Source organism: Protopterus annectens, chromosome 9.part0 (assembly GCF_019279795.1).
Source record: "Protopterus annectens isolate FY-2018-M chromosome 9.part0, PAN1.0, whole genome shotgun sequence".
Classification (NCBI taxonomy): domain Eukaryota; kingdom Metazoa; phylum Chordata; order Ceratodontiformes; family Protopteridae; genus Protopterus; species Protopterus annectens.
In genome coordinates, this window is record NC_056743.1 from 1,753,220,832 (window position 1) to 1,753,241,278 (window position 20,447).

The following is a 20,447-nucleotide window of genomic DNA, read 5'->3' on the forward strand; positions in this document are numbered from 1 at the left end:
ATAAATTACTGGAAACCATTTTTTGAACCAAAGCTGAAGCTTGAACTGCTTTTTGCTGAAGAGCTGCAGAATCCTTCTCAGACAGTGTTTTCTCTTCAAGTTTTCTTTTTGATTTTCTTTCAGGATTTCCAAATTTCTTATTTTGCAGGCATCCAGGCAGTGCATTCATTAGCCGATAATTGAATTTTACCACAAAAAAAAATGTCAATGGTACTCTTTTTATTCAGTTTCTATTTTTCACAATGGGAGGGCTGAAATGATGCTGTTGATCACTGTTCATCTATCTTGGAAGTCAAACTGAGCTCTCCTCTGAGTTTGAATAAAAACACTAAGGAGTAAACCCTATATCTGTCTCTTCATCTTCCTGTACAGATTCAGTATATTGACTCCCTTCAGGAAAAGAAGTATCCCTCTTTTTTTTTTTCTTTGTTACCAGGAACCACCTTATAAGAACGATCAACAGCTTGAATTAAATACTAAGCCAGACTCAATGCTGCATGTTTTATACCCCTGATGACCTGACGTCAGGGAAGAGAAGACAGTAACCGACACAGGACCCAAGACTTTGGAATTCAGACTGACTGAGGGCAACCTGCCAGCAGATTACCCAGGAATGTTATGTTTTGAGATGGTACCAGTTCTGATTTCTTTTCGCTTGTGTACCCTAGGCATTTTAGAAGCCTTTTCACAAATGCCAGGTGTCAAAGAAGAGTGTAATGACTGCAACAGTGAAACACGAAGAAAACAGGTTACAGCATTTAATAGCTGCCTTTAAAAAAAAATGGTTATTCAAAAACACTATTTTTACTTTAAACTACTGTACACTGACACCTGCTGGCCTAAATATGGAAGGCAGTTGGAAGAATTTATTGTGAATTGCTCTTATTGGATAATTTTATTATTAGTGGTGCTAAGTGTCCGGCGGTGGTGGTGCTGCTGTAGCGTTGTCACCTCACAATAAGACGCTGTCCGGTTCGATTCTCAGCTACAGCGTCTTCTGCGTGGACATGCGTGAATGGGCGTACCTTCGTTGAGGTTTGTGCATCAGGGCTGGTAACTCGGCACGTAAAAATCAACTACCAATCATTACCGGACCGGAGTTCCGCTGTGGTGACCCCTAACTGGGAAAAGCCGAAAGACACAACAACAACAACAAAAACAACAAAGTGGTGCTAAGTGTGAAGGGTATTTAATGATTCATTTTATTGACATTCAATAACTCCTGTAAGGCCTGTGTGCCGAGGCATTGACTATTTTTGTATATCATATAATTATGTCCTCGCTCTGTCACCTCCAGTGATTATGCCCATTATTCTAAAATGTGTACATAAAAAAGAATTAATGTACTCGCCATAACATTCCATCTGTGTTGCCCATTTTCATTCTTTCTCAACTAATGGGTCTGGATGTGATCCCAATGATCCGACTCAGCCATTTCTATAGCTCATGGCAACCTAAAACTCTCAAGCATCTCCATTATCCACAGTACACCAACCCCAAGTACCTCAGATCTTGTTTGCTGACTTTCCCAGAAAGTGAATGCATATTATATATATATTAGAAAAACACATGCAATCAACAAATATAGGAAAGTCTACAATCTGGAGCTCAATGTAAAAAACATTGACGTCCACATAAAACTCATTCTTCCAAAAGTTTGCAAAGGATGGGTGTTGGTGGGTGGGGAGTTGAGAAGAATGAAAATGGACAACACAGATGGAACGTTATGGTGACTACATAACATCTTTATCTGACACTGTCAATTTTCATTCATTCCACAACTAATGGGACAGTGTCCCCAGTTACCTAAAATCCTGGGTGAACTCAAAAAAAAGATATTCCTGAGTTCAGCTCAGTCAAAGGCTGCTCTTCCCCTCAAGACCAGATTTACTTTCTAATGAGTGATAAAAGTATGAGGACTTGAACAAGTTGCAGCCGCACATATATTGTTCATAGAAGCTCTAGACTGGAAAACAGAAGTTGCCATAGACCTGGTTGAATGAGCTTTTAAAGGTTTTGTTACGGGAAGATTCAATTTGTTACACACAAACGAAATGCAATCTGTCAACCATCTAGCTAGAGTTACCATTGTAACTGATTCACTCAATTTAGTATGTGCAAAGGAAAAAAAAATAGCTGAGCTGTCTTTCTAATTTTTTTTGTTCTGTGTAGGTAGAAATGTAACTGTGTATGGGCATCCAATAAATGCAGCATATATTCCCCTTTATTTTCAAATTTTAGAAAGAATACTGGGAAGTTAATGTTGGATTCTAACACCACCTTAGGAAGAAAGGAAGCACTGGTATGTAATGTGACCCTATTCTTATGAAAAATCAAATATGGAGACTTAGAAGATAAAACTTGAGGTTCTGAAATTCTTCTAACCAATGTAATTGCATATAGAAAGATAGTTTTCCAGAAAAGGAATTTAAGATCACATTTAGCTGCTGGTTCAAAGGGAGAATGAATTAAGATTTGCAGTACCAAATTTAAATCCCATGGTGGAGTGGGGTCTTTATAAGGGGGACCTTAGCAGGAGAGTCCCTCTCAAAAAGGCTGTCCACGTCTTAGAGGAAGCCAGTGAAGAATTCTGGAATCCAACATGAAAGTTAGAAACTGCTGTCAGTTGGGCTTTTGTAGTTGATGAACCAGCATCTCCATTAAATAGACTCGCCAAAAATCCCAGAACCGACTGAACTGGAGCTGAGAAGAGGGTCAAATTTGATTTTGCTCTGCCCAACAAACACATCTTTTCCATTTACTACTGCAGTTTCCTTTTAGAAGGTTTATGGGAAGATAAATGTATGGATCAGACAGGGAAGACAGCATTGATTGTCTGTCTATTAAAGAAATTGGAGAAACCACATTGTTAGTTTGAGGTTTGAGATACCAAGGTGAACCATGCCTGTTGGGTGGGACAGGATGTGTGGAGTTGGATATAGAATCCAAAGTGGATACTGTAGGTGAGGCCAAAGGAACGGAAACCAAATCTGTTGAAGCCAGTAAAGTGCAATGAGGATGACTCTGCTCTTCAACTGGACTAAATTTTGCAGAAATTTGGGAATTAGGGAAGTTGTATGGTAAGCATACAGAAGACTGTCAGATCAACGGTGAAGTACAGCATCCTCAGTCATTCACCTGGTGGGGGATAAGGGCAAAAAAGCTGTTGCACTTGTTTAGGGGACAGGTAAAAAGATCCCAGCAAGTCTGCCCCTACTGACTGAAAATCATTTCCTTGACTTTGTTGTTGAAAGACCACTTGTGAGGAAATAAGATGGACTAGCTCAGTTTGTCTATAACACTGGATTTCCCTGGAATTTGCATTGCTATTAGAAATCAGTTAGAAGATATCGCCCATTGCCATCCTCTGAGGGCTTTTCAACACAGGGGATAAGATCTGGTTCCCCCTTGTTTGTTGAGGTACCAAACTAGTGACATGTCTGTCTGGATTGCAATTGGAATGCCAAAAGCACCACTCTCATTCTCCAGGACATTGATATGCAAGTTTGCCTCTTCGGGGGGCTAAGTGCCTTGGACTGTTTTCCCAAAGAAATTCCCCCTCACCCAGTCTGTGCTCACTATGGCCTTGGGCTGAGGGAGGACGAAATGACAGCCTTGTAATACCTGATGCAATTGCATCTACCAGCAAAGCCATTTTTTGCATACTTCAGTTATTTTTCATCTTTGCTGTCATGGGTTGAGAAAGTATTGACCACTGTACTGCTAGCATCTATTGTAAAATTCTTATGTGGAATCTCGCTAAAGGGACTAAAATTATTGCTGTTGATATTGACCCCAGGACTTGCAGAATCAATCAGGCTGAAATTTTGGTACTGAAAATGATTTGAAATTTTGGTACTGAAAATGATTTTCCTGGCCTGCATCCTTATCGTTTGCACTTTTGACAGAGAAGAGAAACTACCACAGGTACCGTGTTGAACACTGTTCCTATGAATTATAAAGTCGGGGTCTGCTGTAAGTGAAACTTGTTCTAATTTATGGTTATTCCGAGATGTGAACAAGTCTGTAGCACCTGATCTCATGCTTCTATCACTCGATGCATGGTTAGGGTGGGAATCCCTGGAGTCTCAAGTGAAGTGAACCTTATTCTGGCTAATGATGTGTGTGACCTATTTTCAGTCATACTGCATCAAATTGGACTTGAATGGTTTTATGATTATTTATGTATTAATTCTACACTTAATCATGAGACTATCTTAACTATTCGCTCATGCATGGAAATTGTTTTGGATAATTTTTTCACCTTTGAAGGACATCTTTTTAAACAAAAACAAGGGGTTGCAATGGGTGTGTGCTGTGCTCCTGTTTTTGCAAACATTGCCTTGGCACAATGGGAAGACCTGTTTGTATTTAATTCAGAATTTAGGGCTTCATGGGTATTGTATGGGCGATACCTTGATAATATTGTCCTTTTCTGGAATGTTAGTGGAGAAGACTTGGAAAAGTTCTTTACCTATATTAATGAATCAACTGGTTTTCTTAAATTTACCATTAATAAGGACTTGGACTTTGTTAATTTTTTGGATGTTACTATTAGAAAGGATTATATTAATAATTGTTTCATTTCTCAATTATATAGAAAACAAACATATTCCAATTCATTGTTACATTTTACAAGTGCGCACCCATTGCACCAAAAGAAGGCCCTTGTTAAGGGTCAGTATGTCAGACTGGCTAGAATGGTCTCTGATTTTGATGATTTTTTGAGGGAATGTGAAGTAATGAAAAATATGCTTTGTAGGAGAGGCTACCCTGAAACTTTTGTCACTGATATATACAATGAAGTTCAAAATAAGAGAATTAGTGGGTATTTTTCCTGCCTATTAGCTCAGGTCACTATTGGAGGCCAGGAAAATCAAAATAGATTGATAGACTTTGGACGAGTATTTACCCTTACATATTCTTGTGATTTTTCAGATATTAAAAATATCATTTCTAAATATTGGAAGATATTTGAGGTGGATCTTGATGTACAGGGAAAAGTTGGTAGTAAACCTAAGGAAGTTTATAAGAAGGATACTTCTTTTAAGGGACTATTTGAAAGTACAAAATATGATATACGACAGGGGGGGACCTTTAAGTGTGGAAGATGTACCCAATGCCCTTATGTTATGAATACAGAGAAAATTAAACTTAAAAATTTTGGGTATATTACAAATATGAAGAAAATGTATTGTTACAGCAAGGGAGTGGTCTATTTGGCATTATGTATGCAATGTGAAAGTTATTATGTGGGAAAGACCAAGAATGCCCTTAGGACTAGAATATATCAGCATTTATATGATATTAAGCATAAAAATGAAAATAATGCATTATACAAACATATTTGTAATAAACCTAGTCATTCTTTTACATTTTTTATATTGGAACAGGCTGATATGGGACCACGGGGGGGTTTAGTGGATGAGTGGAGTTTGTTGAGCTTAAATGGCAAATTAGACTAGATGCATATCATTCACCAGGTGTGAATGATAGGATTTATATGTCTTCAGTGTTGAAACTAAGATCTATGTTTTTATTATGATTTGGGTGAAAGTCATCCTTAAAAATTGTTTAATGTATTTTTATGTAATAATTTATCATGTTATAACCTTTAGATAGGTTTTAATAATGTTTTAATAATATTTTCACTTAAAATATTGGTAATATAGTTAAGTGATACAGTATAATGAGTTGAAGGGAAGTGATGTAAACTAGGAGATGAATGGTTAATGTTTTTTATTTAAACTATTGTCAGTAGCAGTATTTCATGCTGATGAAGTTGACAAAAGCGCTTAATACTGCTTGGAGTGTTGTTGCTGTAATACACGGAGTGTTGTTTTGTTATTTTAAGCTACTTTTTGGATTGTTATTCCTGCTCAGCAATTATAAAGTGATTTAATTAATTTGGAGTCGCTTCTTGTCTCACAACAGCTGCCAGTAATTCTATCAGTGAAGTGCTACTACCACCATACATTTGGTAATGCTGGGGGCTGTGGTGAAGCCAAAAGGCAGTGCTATGAATTGGTAGTGACTGGCTCCCACCTGGAAGTGCAAGTACCTTCTGGATTGTTTGTTCATTTTTATGTGATAGTATGAATCCTGAAGGTCTATCGAGGGCATCCAATTGTCCTTGCCCAGAAAGGGCAGAATGGACTGAACTGTGACCATTCGGAACTGTGCGTGTCAAACTGACTTGTTCAACACATTGAGATTCAAAATTAGTCTCCAATCCCCTGTTTTCTTTGGCACTAAAGAATCTTGAGTAGGTTCCAGATTATATATGTCTGGTGGGACCTCAATTATTTTTTTTTTTTTTAAATCAGCTTTTGGATTTTTAGTGCTGCTGCTTTCCTGTGATTGGGTGGAATACTGGGAAATTTTCTTAACAATGGAGGAGGTAGGGAAAAGGGAATTACATAACCTGTGGAAATGATTCTCCACACTCAACTGTCTTTTGTTATATTTTGCCAGGCTCTCTGGTGCAGAGATAAGCAACCCCCAACTGCCTCCAGAGGTGGGCAATTGGGCCTCCTTTTCAGAGCGCTGAAAGGGCAGTTGGAAAAGGAATCTCTAAACCGCTAGTTTTGCTGGCATTGAAAAGTGCATGCCCACTGCAGAGAGGGTCTTTCCATCTTTCTCACACCTGGAGGGTGTGTCCTTCACTGTGGGGCCAAATAAACAAGTGCCATAAAAAGCAGCATTGACGAACGAGGATTTGAAGGCACTGTTAACTAATAATTAGACTAGACCACCCTGAACTAAACCAGAGTGGTTAAACCCAAATTCTTCTAGAAAAATACTCTAAAAATCAAGTTAACCAAGTTAAACAACTCCCCTTAAACCCACAAAAGAAACCCAGGAACTCCCTTTCAAGTAAAAAGAACTGCAGAAATAAAACAAGTTTAATAAATAAGTTAAAGAAAACAAAATAATATGGAATTATATCATTATAATTTCCACTTCTCCAATATCCCACACATTAAACAATACCTCGACAGAAACAATATCCAAACAATATACCTACTAAAACAATACCAGAATAGAATAATAACCACACATCCAATACCACTCACCTTATTCTAACATCATACCAAATTAAAACAACAAACAAAAACAACCCATCTAACAAACCCAAACAATAAACAACACAACATACCTAATCTAATTTCCCATCTAATTAATACTACATACACTCTATCACAAGACAACCTATGAGTGATCAGAAAAACTGTTAACCTTTTCCTACCTTGTACTTTTCAAAATCACAATAAAATTTTCCTTCAAAAAAAATTTAACTCAGAGCTAAAAAAAATTTAAACCTCCTGTCACTCTCTCTCACTGATGCACTACCTTCCTGACTCCTTACTACCTCTTCATCTCCCTAAGCATGCATCATCTTTTATTCAGCCTCTATTTAGAATCAGCATGCCTATTTGCAGCATTAACTAAAAAACAACCACCAGCCCCAGAAACATCACAACAACAAATCCAACCTAATGTAAAATGAATCCAAAAAACAACTTCGTGAATGTAAAAACAAAAACATGCTGACCATCAAAAACTAAAAATTACCAGAAACAAAAAAAAAAAAAAATAAACTTAACCAAAAACATTTGGACCTTCAAAATCAAAACAACTCCAGGGAACCCAATTCTTCATCATCCAACCCCACACATCTCCTCCCCCTGTCAAAGGACTACACCCAACCCTTCCACCTCAAATCCTGATAACCCTGTACAAATAGCTAATGCTAGCTATTCCTACTCCACAGAGTCCATACAAAACTCACTTTCAAACACCTAAATCCCAAAATCTCAATATATTCCCATCTAGAACACCACTATTTTCCCACCCCTTCATCCATAAATCCATCCCTACATCACAAAAGACATCCTCTACAACAAAACCCCTAACCTCTCACTCCAACCAGTTTCTACACCACCGATCCATACTCCCCAATAGCCAAAGCTATGCCAACTCTCTAAACTAATAAATAGATCCATCAATGATCACACTAAAATTATAATCATAGATCTATCACTACAACATCCCATATCTATATTATATCCCAAATCCTCCCCCACAAATCTCTGTATCCCAAACTGCATCCAAAATGCAAAAAATGTATCCACAAACAACTCTTAACCACTTACATCCTCAACAACCCAAACTTCCACTGTCAGCATGGCTGAAGACCATCCACCACCAATCTGCCCATGCTCCCCAACTTCATCAACAACCACCACAACACAAAACATTCCTTTCTTTACACCTAGCCTCTGCTCTATTGATATCCAAATCCAAAGCCTTTGTGAACCACAAAATGCTTCTACATATTCTCATTATTCTCTTCTCTTTGATCTCACTCTGTATAACTTGGTTTAAATCTTTCCTAGAAAACTGTCACATCTGTAAATCTATAACTCAAAAACGCTGTATCTGACCACCTTCCTATTTGTGGTCCCAGTCCCACAAGGCTCTCTTAGGGGTCTCCTTCTATTTCCTATCCCTTCATCTATCAATCCAATATGCAGATCTTCTCCAATATGCTATCAATATGCACCTTACTCCACTATTATCCTCTCCTATCTGAACTCAGTCCTGCAGAAAAGCCAATCTACAAACCAACACAGTTGAACAATGGTTCACAAAGAAAACAAAACCCCAAAACTTCTCAAAAAAACAAGAACCTCTCCCCCAACAGCAAAACTTACCCCCACCTCCCCAAATAGTATCAAAACACTCTCCTCCAAATCCAATTAACACCTCCACATATACTACAAATTACAACTCCAAATCATAAAACATCAAATATAAAAACTGTGAAAAAAAAATACTACTGAATATAAAATAGAAAACCTTCAATAAAAAACCATCTAATCACTACTCTACCACCACTCCAGTCCCCTAGCTAATACTATATCTACTCTACTCTCTATCCATGCATGTCCCATCACAAAAAATAAACTAAAAAAAAACTAAAAAAATCCCCTATAACTAACAACATAATAGGGGACCCATCACTTACAGCTTCTAAAACCCATCACTGCCCTAAAAACAAAACTACACTGTCTCTACTAACTCAACAAACTTCAAAACAACCTACAAAACACAAAACCATAAACCAACCACCAACTCACTACTACCTCATTACCCCCTACTACAACCTCACTACTCACTAATAAACTACGCTCCTCTAATATATACCTACTAATAAACTTGGACATTGACAATAACTCGCAACACTGGGCTGATACTCATCCTCTATTCTCCCAACACTACACAAGAACCTTCTCACATTCCATCCTACTCCATCCTCAAACCTTATCTTCCCATATAATATACAGAATATTAAATAAATCTCTCTCCATGTGCTCATCTTCCCTTCCTCTCCATCTCCCTCCCCTCTTCCTCTCTTCCTCTCCCCTCTAAATTCTCCAAACTACCCTAAAACTACTCCCTCTTGTATCTCACCCCCCTCCCTCTCTCCCCTTCTCTCTCTCCTTCTCTTTCTCCTTCCTCTACCTTCAACTCCTTCTAACAGTCCTCCTAGTTCACATTTACACATGGAACTTCTACCACATCTTAGCTAACTACATTCTCTTTCCTTTAACTTTCTCTATTTTTCTTCTTATTTTTCTTCTTAACAAATTTTTTAACCTGTTAGAAAAATGGTGTCTATCTATATTATCCTATCTCTATCTTTGATTCTATCTTATCTCTCTCTATATCCTTTTTCTCTTTATTCCTTTCCTTTTATATTCTTTTTATATTATAAAATAAAAAAAAAAAAAAAGAAAAAATAAAAAAAAATTTTTTGTTTTTTGTTTTTTTTTTTACTTATTGTTTTTCTTTGCTTATTGCTTATCATAACCTTTATACAGTTATGAACTATGTATGTTATATGTATTGTATAACCTGGAGTTTTTTTTGTCCCAGGCCTCTACTGAAAATGGACATATATCCAGTTAGACTAGCCTGGTCAACAAATGTAAAATAAAAATAAATAAATAAATTTAAGTGTATCAAGGCATGCCTCCTCATGGAAATGCCTTGAGAAACCATGGTCCTTGAGGTGCCTTCTGCAGCATGCAGGAAGATAAGCCTCATGGACGAATTAGATATAGCATGTAGGGTAGCCAACTGACTACTGAAGATACAGCTCAGCAGTTTCAGTTCCAGAAAGAAATTTAATCAAATCTCTTTGAAGTCTCGTAAAATGTGCAAAATAGTTCAGCAATCTGAGGGCAAACGTTGCTGAAGTATAAACACACTTCTCAAATCTGTCAATCACACTAGACTCTCTGTTAGGAGGATGGACAGTGGAACTCTGTTCAGCCACTTCCTTTCTGTAGCTGCTGCCATGACCATGGCATATACTGGTATGCCAATACCCCAAAATTCCCTACCTACTGGGGGAGCCAGAATCCAGTCTTGTCTCTTGGGGATTGGTTCAACCGAATCAGGTTCCTTTCACCCCCGCCTAGAGACTAACTCAATGAGCTAATCAGTGGGAGGAGTAACCCAGGAGGTAGCCAGGCCAGCTCCAAAGGCCTCCAGAAATACTGATTCCTCTGAAGAAGGGACTTGGAAAGACCAGCCACCCTTCTGCTTAAGGATCTCTAGAATATCTCCAAATGAGACGCCATCAGGTTATGATTCTGGGGACCCCTTTCCATCGAAATCAGTATCCTCAGTGACTGACTCTTGAGGAGAATCCAAGTGCATCCTTTTGCACTTTCTCTTCCTATGGACTTCCTTGGTGGGATGGTCCAGTGAAATATCATAAGAAATTAGGATACCCTGCTGGGTAGTCTGGAATCTTTGAGCTGGCTGTCCCTGCAGGGTAGAATGTTGAGGCTCACAGTGCAAAGTCATCTGAGAAGTACAGGGTGGATTCAAGGGGGTATAACCCATCTGTCCTGCTGGAACAGAGAACACTCTTTTCACAACCTCAAAAGGAGATTGCTCAGGACAGAAAGAAGATAACGGAGCCAAGAAAGCAAGTTTCTGGCCCATCACCTCACTCAACTCCAAAAGCAACCCACCTGAGGCAGAAGTCGGAGCCGAGGTTTCCACTGTCGAGGCTCCGAGAGGGAGGGTTGGCTCCGAAAACCTTGGAGTCAACTCCAACCTCCCAGGCCCACAGGGATGCTTCAACTCTGAGTCATCCGTCTCCAAGGAAGTTGGAGCAGTTGCAGTCAGAGTGAATTCAGATCCGAAGAAAATGCTTTCTTCGTATCAGAACCAGACGGACCCAGAAGGTTTGGATCCAAAGACTCTAAAGCAAAAGGCTGTACTAGAGAAGGAGTTGTAATTGGTGGAGTAGTGGACAATCAAGCTTCCCGATCCAAAGGGGTATGAGCCATAAAAACTCAAAGAACTCCCATTTGAATTTGTGTTGAGAAATTTCCTCACCATTCTCTCCATATCTGCTTCAGCGAGACTCCTGGAGAAATGAGAAGATGTTAGGGATGGAGATTTAGAGTGCCTTTCCAAGAAAGTAGAAGGCAGTCTGGATGGAACTGGCTCTAAATGTGGGAGTATGGGGTCCTGGGTAGAAGCTTCAGATCCAAGACAGTAGGATCCAATGTAGAGTTGGTCAGATCCGAAGAAGGTCAGATCTTACGGTTCGGATCTAATTTCTGCACTTTTTTTGAGGTCCTAACAAGGAAGAGGTGGGAGACTCTGAAGGTTTAGACTTTTGCAATGGGTCTTTATCTTTCTATTTGGGGAGTGAGCCCCAGTGATGCCTTCAGAAAAAAAGAGGTGGGCAGCAAAACCTTTAATATTAATTTATGTCTCCAGTCAGCAAGAGCACGAGGGTTAAACTTACTACAAATGCTACAATCTATCTTTACCCACCCTACTATTTGATCTGGGCCCAGCAATTTACGCAAAGAGAATGGGAATCAGGGATAGGCAATTTGCACCCTCACTTCTCACATTTCTTGATTCTCAAATGGCCTTTTTCGGGCATCCTGTCAAAGAGGTATCAAACCAAAAAATACACACTAACAACTTTTTTTTTTAAGCTAAGAAATGACAGACAAGTGAAATATCACCAATGATACTAAAGAAATTACACCAGGTATAATATAAAGGAAAAGGTAATCACACCAACAACGGTAAATTTAGAATACACAAAGTATAAGGGTTGGGAGGGAAAACTAGGCCCACCAACAACAGCAGGTATAAATTTACACTAATGAGCATACGAAAGGAGTTCAGAAATACAGAGACTAAGAAACATATATATTTAACAAACTGTTTGAAAAGGAAAAATATTTACTTATTTATTTATTTGTTAACCGGGAAAGTCTGACTGGATACATATCCATTTTCAGCAGAGGCCAGGGAGAAAAGCTCCAGCAATTGACAAGTAAGTAGGCATACATATAACAAGATAAACCACACAAACATCATCAGTATGCATATAACAAGTTATGGCACACAAACATCATCAGTACATAGTGAATATGCATTGAGTTTCCACTATACATTAAATAGTCACATACATTGAAATACTAACATAAATTGAGATAAGTTCTTCATGAATAAAAGTTAATTCAGTTCATTCTACAGTATAAACCAGATTAGGATATGTCAGAATACATAGAGTCTTGGGTACATTTCCTGGCTAGTTAACATGTTAGAGATTAGTATCAAATAGTAGGGTGGTTTAAAGGTAGGTAAACAATGTTATTAACAGGGTAAATGAGGAGAAAGCAGGATCAGCCAGGGGATGAGTAGAGGCAGGTCCAGTGATCCAGTAAGTGTGACTTAACAGCTTTTTTGAAAGCTGTATGAGAGGATTCAAGAGTTAAGGCTGACGGGAGAGCATTCCATGATTTAGCAACATCAGTAGAAAATAAAGAATCTCCAACTGAGTTATTTGATTTGGAGGCCATAAGAAGACTTTTGTCACTTGATTGGAGAGGTCTTGAGGTGGTTTGAGGCAAAATTATGTTTTTTACTGATGGTACCCTTTCTGGCTGAATTAGTATTTTATGAGCAAACAGAAGTTGGTTGTAGCGAAGGAGTTGGGGAAATTCCAGCCAGTTGAGTTGTTTGAGATAAAGACAGTGATGGGTACGATTCTCTGATGTAGTAGCAAATCTTGCAATTTTATTACAGCATTCAGAAAGTTTGTTTAGCTCAGACTTGGATAGGTTAGTCAGGATGGGGGATGCATACAACAGAGTGGAAAGGAGATGAGTGCGAGCAATGGTAGCTTTGGCAGTATGGGATTGGAAGGATTGATTCCTGTAAAGGCAGCCCAGTTTCTTGTGTGTGTTTTTAATTATCTGATTTACATGTAGGTCAAATTTTAGGTTATCAATTTCCACTCCAAGCAATTTAGTATGGGAGTCAGAGGTAATTAATGTGCCATTGCTAGAAGTGATACTAAAGTCTGAAAGTGACTTGACATCATGGGTGGGGGTGAACAGTAACAACTTGTTTTTTAAAGGATTTAATATTAGGCAGTTATTAATGAGCCAGTTTTCAATTGAAGTAAAGGTGGTCTGGGTAATTTTTTTGCAGTTCAGCCATTGAGGATGCAGTGCAGATGAGTGTAGAATCATCTGCATATTGAATGATGGTGTCTGGACTGGCAGTATACAGGTCACTGATGAACATGAAAAATAGCAGAGGGCCCAAAATTGAGCCTTGTGGAACTCCTATGGATACTGGGAACAGAGAGGATAGGCTTTTCTGCCATTGAACTGCTTCTTGTCTTCACTCTAGGTAGTTTTGAAACCAGGCAATACAGTGATTATCTAAGGCCAGGTTTTGTAGAGAGTATAGCAGTTTTGAGTGGTTCACCATGTCAAAGACTTTTGACATGTCTAGGAAGAGTGCAGATTATAACTTACCACTATTTCTATAAAGGTTGATGGTATTTGTAAATGTTAATGCAATAGTTGAGCCATGGGCTGGTCTGAATCCATGTTGAGATTGAGATAGGAGTCTATTTTTGGTGAGGTATTGCATGAGTAGCTTGTGAATGCACCGTTCCAAGATTTTGGCTAAAGGAGAGAGTATTGCTATAGGTCTATAATTGGATATATCAGTGGAACTACCACCTTTGTGTAAGGGGATTACATGGGCAATTTTCCAAATAGGGGAATAGTTGATTGAATTATTGATCTAATTATAAGGATTGTAACTGGCACAGCTATGGCATCTGATGCAATTTGAAGGAATTCAGCTTGGAGTTGATCAGCAGCTAGGGTTGTAGGTTTTAGTCTGGCCAGTAGATTTCTGATATAATTGATTGATGTTGGTTGGAGGCTAAAAGAGAGTTCAGGTATTGGGGAAGCTGGGGGAAGGTTGGTTGTTAGGTTTGGTAGCTGGCTGGTAAGGGTTAGTATGGTTTCTGTAAAGTATATATTAAAGCTATCAGCTATGTCATCTGGTTGGTTATTGGTAACTGTTGGGGATGGGGTAGTAGGTTTGCCTGATTGAAGTACCTTATTTATTTCCACCCAGAATTTTTGTGGGTTTCTTTGATATTTTGTTTGTAGATTTAGAAAGTAGCTTTTCTTATCCTGGTACACTAATTTTTTGTGTTATTCTTAAGTTCATGGTAGAGCTGCTGGTCTGTAGGGGATTTGGTTTTCTTCCAGTGATTCCACAGTTTATTCCTTTCTATTATTTTTATTCTGGTTTCTTTTGTTAGCCAAGGTGCAATTTTTGGCTTGGATCTAATGGTCCAAGTAGGGGCATGTCTATCCAAGATACAGAGAAAGATGACACTGAAGTGCTGAACTGCCTCTTTCAATGTTAGATGGTAAAGTATAGCCCAGTTATAGTTTTTAATTTCTGCATTAAATTTAATGGGGTCAGATTTTTTCTTGTTCCTGATGTTTAGCAGGACTGGCATGTGTTTATGGTGAGAGTTGACTTTTAGAATAAAAATGGGTTGGTGGTCATTTATATTATCAGGGAGGGTCCCTGATGTACAGGGGTGAGGAGTGTTACTAATACAGATCCAGTCTAAGATACTCTGTTTTTTTTACTTCTTATGTCTATTCTGGTTGTGGTATTAATAACCTGTTTAAAGTTATATAGGTTTAGGTGCTTAGTTGGGTTTATAGAGGAACAGGTGTTCCAGTCAATGTTAAAGTCTCCTATCAAATAAGTTTCCTGGGGGCTGCTTTCAGACAACCACTGCAAAATGTTTTCAAGTGTGGTTATATTGTTTCCAGGGGGAATGTATCCACATATAATATTTATGTTTCCTGCTGTTGATTCTAAGTTTGGTGACTAAGATTTCAACAGTAGTAAAGAAAGGGACTTCTGTAGTTATTTTTATTCTGACTCGAAAGCTGAAGTTGACTAGATCTAGACATGAAAGCCACAAACGAGAGCGGACAGACATTAGATATTGGTGCATTATGGGTATGGAATGAGCTTGAGAGTTTTTAGGAGGTCACTTAATACAAAATGTAAAAAAAGTGATGCTCTTACTTAAAAGTAATTAAAAGTCACATAGCAGTCATTAAAAACAATTCTTACTACTATGAAGCTACAGAAAAGCAAGACTTCTAGTCTCTCCCCAAAGGGACTTATCAGCCCAGTATAAGCTAACTGTTCATCCATTAAAGCCTGTAAGAGTAGAGTTCTTCGGCAGCAGTAAAGTTCTGGAGGGCTCGGTGCCCAAACCTAATACTTAGCGCAGCCTGAGCTGACTGATGGTTTGGACGTGTGGAAGGTGCTCTAAAAGCTTTGGAAGCTGGCCGGCTGTTACATCCTTAGCAGACATAACGCATATACAGCTAAGGCTATTGTAACAGTGATCATGATGAACATTAGAATTAATGAACTTGTAGTAATTACCTTTTGTGTTTGTGGTCCTGGTCCTCTTCTATGCCATAACTCTCTACAAAGTTTTTTTCTTTTAATCAGCCGTATCCCTTCCCTTATTCCTAAGGATTGTCATATCCAGCACCAGTGTCACGCAGGAGCGTTGCTTCCTCAACTCTCATTTCACCAGATCTTTCCACAATTTGTCATTTCCTCCTGTGGCATCTCATATCACCTTCTTATCCCACTCCCAAGAATGAACCTAGAATCTGTAATTTGTATTTTAAACCAATCCTTTCTAGACTGGCATAAATGGTTCTAGGGGTATGGCTACATTAAAAACAGGATGAGAAAAAAAAAGACTACTACAAAACATTTCCACAAAAAAATAAAAAAAAGAAAGAAAAAAGACTACTACATAACATTTCCACAAGACTACTACATAACATTTCCACAAAAATAAAGAAAAAGACTACTACAAAACATTTCGACTACTACATAACATTTCCACGAAAAAAGACTACTACATAACATTTCCACAAAAAGAAAAAAGACTACTACAAAACATTTCCACAAAAAAATAAAAAAAGAAAAAAGACTACTACATAACATTTCCACAAAAAAATAAAAAAAGAAAGAAAAAAGACTACTACAAAACATTTCCACAAAAAAATAAAAAAAAGAAAGAAAAAAAGACTACTACAAAACATTTCCACAAAAAAATAAAAAAAGAAAGAAAAAAAACTACTACATAACATTTCCACAATAAACTGTGTTTCTTTTCTGACAAGCTAAATCAGAAATCTGAATATTGCTGGTGATGATACGTTGTGAAATCTGAAGCATAGCTGATTAGGACATATTCTTATGTACAAAAAGCTATATGTGAATTTTACAAAATCATTTTAAAAGTCTTCAATAAAGAATAGCAAATACATGATTATGTAAAAGCAACTAAATGAACCGCAGTCATGTACGGAATGTAAATAACAATGTTGCAGATTAAAAAAGCTTGTTGGATGACAAACTATTTATAAATATTTGACTTACTTTAGAGACAAGCACTTAACTAATATTCTTTGTCCAAAGTGTTCTTTGGGAACTTCTGGAATAGTGCAACGTTCATTAGCTTCATCCTGTAAACAAATCAGAACTAATAAGCAAAAACAGGAGTGTGGCAACTAATGGCTGACAAACACGAGTTATAAAAAAGACAACACTAGAAAACTGAATTCCAATCATACAGCTCCAAAGAGTGCAGGGAGTAACTTTGAGAGCAAATCCTTCAATTTCTCCCAGGTAACAAAATATAATGGGAAATTAAAAAAAAAAAAAAAAGGTAGAATAAAAAAAAAAACTGCAAAACAGTGCTTATTCTGAATAGCTCAAACTAGCCTGACACTGCTCTATTACATCAGTCAGCATGCAGTCAGAGAAGATGACACAAACGCACAAAGATGCTGACGGAAGACTAAATTAGCCTATCCAGTAAGTGCACTCTGTTAGCCTGTGTTAACAGGAAAAATGGGCAGCATTCTTATCTCCATCGTTTAATCATCATGTTTAAAGGCATAAAACAAACATTTGCTTTAACACGTTTGCGTGCACATGTAAAAACAAAAGTTTGTTCTTAGTATTTTCTGAAAAACTTTATTCTGAAAACTGCCCTCAAATGTGAAAGTCTAAGTGGGCCCACACGTATTACGGTATTTAATATTACTGTGCCATCACTTTGGATTCCATCTGTAATTATGCTGGATTAATATGTATAAATAATTTAACATGTTAACAATTAAGTAACTGATTCACAATTATTAGTTTAGCAAAAAAACTAATACCTAGTGTCATCCATTGCTACTGTAATCCAACTGTAAAACTACAGTCTACTGGCTTAGTAGAATAAAGAAGTTATGTACTCACCATAACGTTACATGTTTGTTGCCCATCTCGTCATTCATTCTTACAATGATGGGTTCAGAGCCGATCCTTGGCTCCGACTCGGCTGAATACTTAGCTGAAGATCTCAAACTTGGCACGTGGCAAGAAAGTATCCCACGATGCAGTGATGTAATTCCCCAGATCTTGTTTGCTGCTAATACTGAACAATATATACACCATATACATATGTACAAACATATACATATAAGCAAGTGTCTAAGTCCATGCCAAAAGTACTGGAAGGAGAACTAAGTTGAGACAAAGAGCCCCTGAGGTAATGGAAATCTACCAGGTCCACAAGTAGTCTTTGGCAGGGGGGAAAGAGGGAGGGTGCGTAAGAATGAACGGCGAGATGGACAACAAACATGGAACTTTATGTTGAGTACTTAACTTCTTTATGTTATGTTGTCCTATCTCGCCTTCATTCTTACAAGGATGGGACAGCGTCCCTAGCACCTTTTTCCTGGGTGGCTCACAGGAGTACACCTTTAAGCACCGTGGAACCAAGGGATGCCCTGTCCCTGGAGGCCAAATCCACTTTGTAATGAGTAATAAAAGTATGTGAAGTAGACCAAGTAGCTGTTGTACAAATATTATCTATGGGGATTCTGGCTTGAAAAGCAGATGACGTAGCCAATGCTCCAGTGGAATGAGACTTTACTTTAAAAGGTAATTCCTTGTGATTTGATTTATAGATAAATGTAATACAAATTGAAAGCCAATTAGAAAGAGTAGTTTTTGAAACTGAGGATCCTATTTGCATCAGAAAAGGATACAAATAATTGGTCAGATTTTCTGAAGTCTTTGGTTCTATGCAAATAGAATCTAAGTTGTCTGTCCACGTCCAGTTGGTGGAATTTGCACTCGGCCTTGTTGCTGTGTTGAGGAAAGAATACTGGAAGTTCTATGGATTGATTTATATTGTTTGGAGACGCAACTTTTGGTAAAAAGAAAGGGTTAGTACGTAAGGATACCCTATCCTTACGAAAGATCAAATATGGTGGTTTAATAGAAAGAGCTTCTGGCAGAAGTTATAGCCACTAAAAACAAGGTCTTCCATGAAAGGAACTTAAGGTCTGAAGACAAAGAAGGCTTGAAGAGAGGTAAAGTGAGATGACACAAAACAAAATTTGGATCCCTGTGAGGAAAGGGGTTCCTTAAAGGGAGGTCTTAATAAGGAAGCATCTTTTAAGAAGGCTCTACACAACCTGTGTGACATTGTTTGACGAAGTATCAACCTGTGTGACATTAAATTTGAAGAAGTATCACCAATATGAAAATTTGAAATTGCAGCAAGTTGAACTCTGATGGTTGCTGCAGCTGAGCCTTGTTGAAACAGTTCTGACAAGAATTCCAAAATACAGTGAATAGGTGCAGAGAAAGGATCAATGTTCTTAACTTGAGCCCACAGAGAAAACCTCTTCCATTTATTAGAATAAAGCTTTCTAGTGGAAGCTTTATGGGAGGACATTAAGATATGTCTAACGGTGGCAGTGAAATTATAAAGCCCAACTAAATTGGGAAGTGGAGCAACCAAGCTGTCAGTTTTAGGGTGTGGTGAGATGGATGAAGCCCCCCCGACATATGAGTCAGCAGATTAGGCACTGGGTCCAGAATCCAAGGCTTCTCCTGAAGGTGGGGCCACAGAAAGAGGAACCAAACTTGACGAAGCCAGTAAGGGGCAATGAGAATTATCCTGCTTCCCGAGCTTTTAACTTTCTGAATTACTCTGGGTATGAAAGGAAACGATGGAAAGGCATATAGAAGTCCCGAGGGCCAATTGTGAGCAAGAGCGTCTCTCGGTGTCTCCCCCGGAGGGGGAACTAGGGTAAAGTAGTTGCTGCACTTGGCATTCGTGGGAGTGGCAAAGAGATCACAGCAAGGCTGTCCCCATGTGTGGAAAAACATTTCTGCTACATTGCAATTGAGAGACCACTCTTGAGGCATTAGGATTGCTCTGCTCAGCTTGTCTGCTATCACGTTGGACTTCCCCGGAATGTGCGTTGCGATTAGAAAGCACTGGGAAGAAACTGCCTATTGCCATACTCTTAGGGCTTCATGACACAGGGGGTAGGATCTGGTTCCCCCCTGCTTGTTTATGTACCAAACCACAGACATATTGTCTGACTGGATCGCAATAGTCTCTAGAGGGAGAAAGTCTTGAAGTGCTTGCAACACAAGAAGCACTGCTCCCATCTCTAGAACATTTATATGCGAGTGAGCCTCATGATCTTGGACTGTTATTCCCAGATAATGCCCCCCCCCCCCACCCTGTCTGGGAAGTGTCCGTGGTCACTGTAGCTATTGGTTGAAGTGGTACAACGGGTCTCCCTATTGTCACATGAATGGAGTGTATCCACCAGCTCAAAACATTCTTGCAAGATTCATTTACTCTGATCAGATGAGACATTCAAAGCTCTTGAAGTGACCACTGGGAGAATAATAGCCATTGAAGAATCCTCATGTGCATTCTGGCAAGAGAAACTAAAATAATCGTGGAGGCCATTGTTCCTAATAAGCATAGAATTGCTTTTGCTTTCACTTTGTCCATGGAAAGGATGTGAAAAATTTGCTGTCTGAGAGCTATGACTCTTTCTTTTGGAAGACGTGCTACCATCGATGAAGTGTCTAGATCTGTGCCTATGAATGTAATATGTTGACAGGGCAACAAGGCAGATTTTTGAAAATTTACTGAA

At 38.5% G+C, this 20,447-nt stretch overlaps 1 protein-coding gene across 8 annotated transcripts in view; it reads right to left on the reverse strand.

The window, feature by feature from the left end:
• Positions 1 to 20,447, reverse strand: part of DOCK6 (dedicator of cytokinesis 6) — a 2,991,519-nt gene that overhangs the window by 1,853,445 nt on the left and 1,117,627 nt on the right. For all 8 annotated transcript variants that reach the window (XM_044084603.1, XM_044084600.1, XM_044084599.1 and 5 more), the window contains exon 7: positions 16,864 to 16,949. In XM_044084603.1, the coding sequence (XP_043940538.1) occupies positions 16,864 to 16,949 (86 nt within the window). The remainder of the gene's footprint in view (positions 1 to 16,863; positions 16,950 to 20,447) is intronic.